The sequence below is a fragment of the Tachyglossus aculeatus genome, chromosome X1 (genome assembly GCF_015852505.1).
Source record: "Tachyglossus aculeatus isolate mTacAcu1 chromosome X1, mTacAcu1.pri, whole genome shotgun sequence".
In the NCBI taxonomy this organism is placed as follows: domain Eukaryota; kingdom Metazoa; phylum Chordata; class Mammalia; order Monotremata; family Tachyglossidae; genus Tachyglossus; species Tachyglossus aculeatus.
Window position 1 is genome coordinate 115,194,424 of NC_052101.1, and position 8,346 is coordinate 115,202,769.

At 47.1% G+C, this 8,346-nt stretch overlaps 1 protein-coding gene across 1 annotated transcript; it reads left to right on the plus strand.

Annotated features, from left to right (window-relative positions):
* The first annotated feature begins 2,004 nt into the window (after positions 1 to 2,004).
* NANOS3 (nanos C2HC-type zinc finger 3) lies at positions 2,005 to 3,698 on the plus strand. Its single transcript, XM_038771913.1, has 2 exons — positions 2,005 to 2,569; positions 3,652 to 3,698. The coding sequence occupies exons 1-2, from the start codon at positions 2,005 to 2,007 to the stop codon at positions 3,696 to 3,698; spliced, it is 612 nt and encodes a 203-aa protein (XP_038627841.1).
* The last annotated feature ends 4,648 nt before the right edge of the window (positions 3,699 to 8,346 follow it).

Sequence of the window (8,346 nt, forward strand, 5' to 3'; positions counted from 1 at the left end):
AAGCTGTTTGCATACCTGCTAGCCCTCCCTCCCCAAGACGCCAGCGCGTCTCCAAATCAGCTATAGTGGAGTCAAAAAAGGATGTGGGCGGGTGTTTTAACAGACTAAAAGGACACCGTGACCCCTGAAATAGAATTTCTTTCCCAGCAAGTAGCCTTGCCAGGTGGGGCTTGCATTTGGGCCTGAAGCAAATCAGGGCCCGAGCCAGAACAGAAACCAGGGGTTTGCACCCCCCCCTCCACTCCCCCAACTAAGGCTCTTTGTGCCAGAAAGGTGGTAGCCCCCTCTAAGCAACAGGTAGGATTCAGCAGCTCCAAGACACCCGAGGAGGGGAGGGGGAGGGGCAGGACAAAGCGCTCCAGGGCCGAAAACCAAACCTCAATTGGGCCCTTCAGAAAGACACCCCCTCCCCCCCTCCCGCGAAGGAGGTGGACGCCGGGCCGAAAAATGCATCCTGCTGCTAGGCTCCCCTCACAAAACGTTTTATAATCATGGCCGGTTTCCTGCTTCCAGGTAGATTTGGAGGAGGCGAACGAACGATCTCCTCCGGCTCTAAGCAACAGAACAGCGTGATTCGCACCTCGGGTTAGTCGTGGGAGAAGAGGGCGAGCAGGGCTGGTTCATGAATAATGACAGTAATAATAATAATCGTGGGGTTTGTTAAGCACTTACTATGTGTCGAGCACTGCTGTAGGCGCTGAAGATACAATGATGATGATGAAGGCATTTATTAAGCGCTTACTACGTGCAATGCACTGTTCTAAGCGCTGGGGAGGTTACAAAGTGATCAGGTTGTCCCACGGGGGGCTCACAGTCTTCATCCCCGTTTTACAGATGAGGTAACAGAGGCACAGAGAAGTGAAGTGACTCGCCCAAAGTCACACAGCTGACAGTTGGAGCCGGGATTTGAACCCATGACCTCTGACTCCAAAACCTGGGCTCTTTCCACTGAGCCACGCTGCTTCTCATGCAAGATCAGCGGGTTTATTCCGTCTTTTTTCCAACAACACGCGGTGGAGTTGAGAGGGAGGGGAGGGATAATTAGGCTTTTTGCGGCCCACGCGAGGTAGGGTGGGGGGCGAGTGGTTAGGATTAGCAGAGGTGTTAGGGATCCGAGCCGGCATTTCAGTCCATTGGTCAGATGGGTGTGCAGTCCTAGCCCTACTCCCCCACCCCTCCTGCAGAGTCTCTTTTTTTGCTGTTAACTTCCTGGCCCCCTCTCCCTCTGCCCCCTTCCTTTTCAGCCCCCCCCACAAGTCATCGCAGGCAGAATCCCCATTTTCCACCCCACCCCTCCCTCGGATGCAGCGGATTAGAGAAACAGCGTGGTTTAGTGGAAAGAGCCCGGTCTTGGGAGTCAGACATCGTGGGTTCTAATCCCGGTTCTGCCACTGATCAGCTGTGTGACTTTGGGCAAGTCACTTGACTTCTCTGTGCCTCAGTGGCTACATCTGTAAAATGGGGATTGAAACTGTGGGACAACCTGATTACCTTGTATCTACCTTGGAGCTCAGAACAGTGCTTGGCACAGAGTAAGCGCTTAACAAATGCCATCATTATTATTATTATTATAGATGAGTTGTCCAGTCCCGTGGCCGTGAGTGGGGAGAATATTCTGGAGTCCTCATCTCCCTACCACGCAGGGAGGTGGCATGCCCAGGCCTTTCCTCCAAAAAGGCTAGGAAAAGAGGGGAAGAAAGCAGATTCTCCTTTGAATTCTCCTTTCTTAGCTGTTGAATCTTAACTATCCAGTGAGATCATTTTCGCTATAGAATTTAACTGGAGAGATTTTTTTCCCCCTCCCCCCAGACCCTACTCGTAGAGGCAAAATGAAAAAAAACAAAACACCAAACCAACCCAGACTCCAAGTCTCCAGGCTGAGGGGAGGAGCAGGGTGGTGAGCTAGGTTTGTTATATCCCTGATTGGCTGCTGAAGAGCAATGGGTTTTTGTTTTTGTGTGTGTGTGTGTTCCCCCCCTCCCCCCCCAGCTCTTGGGGGCACAGATGTCCCTGACGCCTCCTGGTAAACTCAGCTCGCAGCAGACCAAGATGCAGGCCTTTAACTTGTGGAAGGACTATTTGGGCCTGGCAAAGGTGGTGGGAGCCATCCGGGAGGAGCTGAGTTCCTGGAACAGCTGGGATAACATGGGCACCTCTGGGACAAGGGAGACCCCGCAAGCCTCTCACCCAGAAGGCAGTCCCTTCCTGGGTGCCAGACCTAAGGCAAACTCCTCTTGTTCCTTCTGCAAACACAATGGGGAGTCACGTCACATCTACCAGTCGCACAACCTGAAGGATTCGGCAGGGCGGGTGCTGTGTCCCATCCTGAGGGATTACACCTGCCCTCAATGTGGGGCCACCCAGGACAAGGCCCACACCAGGCGCTTTTGTCCCCTGACCAGGAATGACTACCGTTCTGTGTACAACTACCCATCGCGGAACTCAGTTGGAAAGTGGCCTGGTCAGTCGGTCGGTGCCCCTCGGTGGCGCAAGGTGCCTAGCCCATCAGAGACAAAGGGGTCCCATGGGAGACTGGCTGAAAAAGTATCGACTTCTGCTGGCTTCACAGGTGGCTTTTAATTTTATTTGGGACCGAGAGCAAGTAGGGGGTGAAGGAAAGAGAGGACCTTCGGTTTTCCTATTTTCAAAATTGGGAGGATTCGGATTCAGAACGTCTTCCTCGGGAACTGTAGACCAACTGGATCTACACCTCATTCGGTGGTATTTACTGAACACAGAATATGTGCAGAGCACTCTACTAAGTGCTCAGGAGAGTACTAATAGTGTAAGTAGAAAAGATCCCTGCCCTCAAGGAGCTTACAGGCTAGCAGGGGAGCCAGACGCCAAAATAAATTACAGGAAGGGGAAGCAAGGAGTGTAAGTATGTACATAAGTGGTGTGCGGAAAAGGGGTATTTGAGGACCTAAGTGCCTGGGGGGTGGGGGGTGGGGATGGGTACGGTGCATGGGTGATACAGTAGGGAGAGTAAGGTGGGGAGGGGAGAAATTAGTCAGGGAAGGCTCCCTGAAGGAGTTGTGATTTTAGTAGCCTTTTGAAGACCGGGAGGGAGTTCCTGGCAGGAGGGAGGGTCTGAGCAAGGGGACCACAGTGGGCATATTTGTTTGCATATTTAGACAAATCTCAGGTTGACTATAAACAGGATACTGACCATTGTAACTTTAGAAAGCTGTAAACTCCTATTATCTTGTTTGCCGTGACCCCAAAAAGTATGTAAAACACTGAAAATCAAAAAGCAAATAGCCCTGAGGTGGAGAAAGCACTGTCTAATTTTAAGAACAGGCTTCACTTTCCTCAACTTTAAATGGGGAGAATGTTGGACTGAAATAATGGCACCTAGCAAACAGAATTTCAGTGTAAGCTGCCCTGTGAATGCGAATGAAGAGACTGGCCTAGTAACCATTTCTCCTAGGAGGGAAACATTGTTTGGTCACTTTTGAAGTGTGACCCCAAGTAGCCATTTGAGGGCAGCAAAGGGACAGACAGAGAGGGCCTCTTCTAACAGCTATTCACACCCGCAGACCGACAAGCATTGAAATCTGAGAGTCCTGATGAAACGTTGCCAGACTATAACCTACAGGAGCCTATGAATTAAAGTGCTTTTTTGCATGTTTTGTCTTTTTTTAAATTCAGGTTCCCAGGTTCCCAGGACCTCCTTCTCTTCATCTTTTTCCTTATGAGCACACTTCAACTTCTGCACTCGAGAGCCATGGCTTCTCAGAAGTTTGTATTGGTGACAGAGGAGGGCTCGAATAGAAGATTCCGCCAGAGCTGGTCTGGGGCACAGGGAAGGCTGAGTGAGAACTGAGTTTAGGAGCATCTTTGCCATTCCCACTACTTGCTTCCTCTGTAGGCCTTTGCTGGAACTTCTCCCAAGAACAGATCTCTGCCTTGGGATTCTCTGGTAAAGCGAGAGATATCTCCCTTAAGGTGAATCCTCTCAGGACTATTGTGTCGTCTTCTTGAAAAGGCTGGACACAGCAGTGTGTGGCAACCAGAATTCTTGCCTACCGCAGAAGGTGAGGCACTAATCCAAATTGCCAGGTTTCTGTCTACCTTTTTCAGTCAATTTCCATTTGAAATCTCTGAACACTTTTCTCCAGGAAAAGCTGTCTCAATTGACCACCTCAGAAGAGTCTAAAGAGAACTGGTTACTTGGCCCAGCTGGACAGGCTGGTTGTTAAAAGGTCGTGCTGGGCATACTTCAGGGGTGGTGGGAGAAGGCCCAGCAGAAGGGCTGGTTGCTCAAGACAAAATGTGCTTCTGTCAGAATGGCTAAGCTTCCAAATTTTATCCCCAAGTTTGTCGTCGTCGTGTTTGACTCACTGTTCCTTTTCTAAGTAAAGCATTTTATTATTCTAAAATATATTTCTCCCAGGCTGTCTTCACAGTATTGTGTTTACTGGCATTTTGTATTCACCGACATTGGGCCCACAGTATTTATTTTTCATTAAGACCATGCTGTGTTCTGCACCACTACTGGCACTTTGGATTCACCGACATTGGACCCGCAGTATTTTATTTTTCATTAAGACCATGCTGTGTCCTGCACCACAGAGCAAGGAAATCAAAGTCCTTGGCCTACTAGTGTTTCTAGGGAATGATATCCTGGGAATGGCATATCTGGGTTGCCTTCCTGGATTTACAGACTGACTCTGAAGCCACTCCCTGGGTCTCAGTTTCTCCTCCTGTCAAAGGGGAAGAATAATCCCTTACTCCTTTTTTACTGGCAATGCCAGGAGGATGAGGTAGATGGTGATCGGTAACAAATCTGGATTGGGAGGCTGCTGACAGTAGTGACAGAAGCTGTGTGGCCTAATGGAAAGAGCCGGGCCTGGGAGTTAGAGGACGTGAGTTCTAATACTGGTTCTGCCACTTGCGTGCCATGTGACCTCGGGCAAGTTGCTTAACTTCTCTGTGCCTTGTACTTCAAGATGCAGTTAAAGGCCTGCATCTTGGTCTGCTGCGAGCTGAGTTTACTGGGAGGCATCAGGGACATCTGTGCCCCCAAGAGCTGGGTGGGGGGGGGGGGGCGGGGGGAGGAACACACACACAAAAAAGAAACAAAAACCCATTGCTCTTCAGCAGCCAATCAGGGATATAATCGGGGATATGTAGCTTGGACTTCCCAAGCGCTAGCTTGTACTTCCCAAGTGCTTAGTACAGTGCTCTGCACACAGTAAGCGCTTAGCTCAATAAATACAATTGATTGATTGATTGATTGTGCCTCCGTGAACCTCATCTGTAGAATGGGGATTCAATATCTGTTCTCCCTCCTACTTAGACTATGAGCCCCAAGTGGGACCTGATGATCTTGTACCTACCCCAGCATTTAGTACAGTGCTTGGCACATAGTAAGCGCTTAACAGATACCACAAGTATAATTATTAAGAACTTGAGACAATTCTCTGCCTTGTGCATATTTCCTTATGTCTCAGTCTTGTGACTGAATCTCATAGCAATAGCTGCCTGTGCCAACTACCTCATTTACTACCCTGTCAGTACAGAGAGAAGCAGTGTGGCTCAGTGGAAAGAGCCCAGGATTGGGAGTCAGAGGTCATGTGTTCTAATCCTGGCTCTGCCACTTAGCTGTGTGACTTTGGGCAAGTCACTTAACTTCACCGTGCCTCAGTTACCTCATCTGTAAAATGGAGATTAAGACTGTGAGCCCCATGTGGGACAACCTGATTACCTTGTATCCCCCCAGCACTTAGAACAGTGCTTGGCACATAGTAAGCGCTTAACAAATGCCATCATTATTATTATTATTACAGCTCTGGTCAGTGAAATTAATTTATTGAGCACTTATTGTGTGCAGAGCACTGTACTAAGCACTTGGGAGAGTACACTTTAACAGAGTTGGTAGACATGTTCCCTGCCCTCAAGAAGCTTACAGTGTAGAGGGGGAAACAGATATTAAAATAAATTACAGTTAGGGGAAATAGTAGAGTAATAAGTGCTGTGATTTCAGCTGCTCGGCTAAAGGTGCTATATAATAATAAGAGCTAGCATTATGCATCCCGTTCTAAAGATGGAGACACTGATGTTCAGAGAGGTTAATTTATTCGGGGTTACACAGTGAATGGGCAGTGGAGATACCTAAAAAGCCTGTTTTCCTTGCTGTCATCACTAGACACACTCTGGATTTTAATCCTGGCACTACTGTGTGCTGTGGGACTCGGGGCAAGTCACAACTTCTCTGGGCTTCACTTTCCTCATCTGTAAAACAAGGACCTGTTCTCCCTCCTACTTAGACTCTGACCCTCAGGTTGGACAGGGACTGTGTCTGACCTGATTATCTTGTATCTGCCCCAGCGCTTAGTACAGTGCTTGGCGTAAAATACAGTGCTCTGCACACAGTAAGCGCTCAATAAATACGATTGATGATGATAAAATGAGCACTTAGCGAATACCAGCTATTATTATTGTTAGAAGAGGAAAGAGCAGCCTATCTCTCCATCTTCCTTCATTCTAACCACTTCTTCAAAAACTTCTTCTCATCCCTCAGGATGGGTCCACTCTAGTTGTAAATAGGTTTATCCCCCCTCATTAGAGTAAAATCCTTATGGGCAGGAAATGTGTCACTTCCGTTATTCTGTACTTCCCAAGCATCTAGTATAGTGCACTGCACCAAGTGGACCCTCAATAACTGCTACTAATACTGCTATTACTTTCCTCCACAATGAGTCCCTTGAGGGACAGGGTCTGTGTCTAATTTCCACCAGGATACTCTTCTGCAGCACTTAGTACAGTGCTCTGCACACAGCAAATGCTTAATAAATACTATTTACTACTACTACTAATACTACAAGAAGCAGCGTGGCTTAAAAGAAAGAGCACGGGCTTGGGAGTCAGAGGATGTAGGTTCTAATCCCGGATCCGCCCCTTGTCTGTTGTGTGACTTTGGGCAAGTCACTTAACTTCTCTGTGCCTCGGTTACCTCATCTGTAAAATGGGGATTAAGACTGTGAGCCCCATGTGGGACAACCTGATTACCTCGTATCTACCCCAGCACTTAGAACAGTTCTTGGCACATAGTAAGTGCTTAACAAATACCATCATTACTATTATTATTACTACTACTGTCTTGAACTCTGGCCAAATCCCATCTAGAAAGAAGCTCAGGATATATATATATGTATATATATATAGGACAGTTTCATCCCCTACCAGACTAGGTGGCCCACACAGCAGCTGAAGGATTGTGCCCAGCTGATGAGGAAGCAGTCTATTGATAGATATTTTCTGCCCCTCAGCCTCAGGAATACAGACTTCATAATTGAGGGGAAGATTAGAAGATCAGTCCCCCTCTCCATCCCCCCCATCTTACCTCCTTCCCTTCCCCACAGCACCTGTGTATATGTATATATGTTTGTACATATTTATTACTCTATTTATTTATTTATTTTACTTGTACATATCTATTCTATTTATTTTATTTTGTTAGTATGTTTGGTTTTGATCTCTGTCTCCCCCTTTTAGACTGTGAGCCCACTGTTGGGTAGGGACTGTCTCTATATGTTGCCAACTTGCACTTCCCAAGTGCTTAGTACAGTGTTCTGCACACAGTAAGCGCTCAATAAATACGATTGATTGATTGATGTTTCTCAGAATGAGAATGGGACCAGGTACTCTTTGAATGAGGCAAACACCCCCAGGGGTTCACCATAGACTAGGTTCATTCATTCATTCAATCATATTTATTGAGCGCTTACTGTGTGCAGAGCACTGTACTAAGCGCTTGGGAAGTACAAGCTGGCAACGTATAGAGACGGTCCCTAACCAACAACAGGCTCACAGTCCACTCCGATGTTCAAACCAAGTAATATAGACTGAAATTTTCCTGCAACCAGTTTCCTAGGCTAACGACTACATTTTGTTGGCCTTAGTATTCAAAGATGATGGTACTGATTAATATTCTTTAAAACTGCAGCAAAACAGGAGTTCCTGGGGATACATGGAGGATTCCTGATTGTTTGCAGTCTTCAGACATGTCCTTCCCATTCTGTATCAGTTCCCCATGTTAGAAAATAGGGTGAATGGTCCCTGCCCCTTTTTCTCCTCCTCTATCACTTCTCAGGGGTGTTGTATGGAGACTACAGGAAGAGGAAAACTGTTCAGAACTCCTTGGAAAAATGGGTTGAGGGAAGCTTGGAACATTACAGGTAACACTATTTTCATGTACATACTACATTGTCAGGGGACTGAAATAGTTACATGACAACACACCTGTGACTTGTTTTAAGTAGTCTTATTTTATTGTTGTTATTCTAAGACCTAAATGAACATTAAGCAAAAGAAGGGATATGAAAATAACATTTTCCCTTT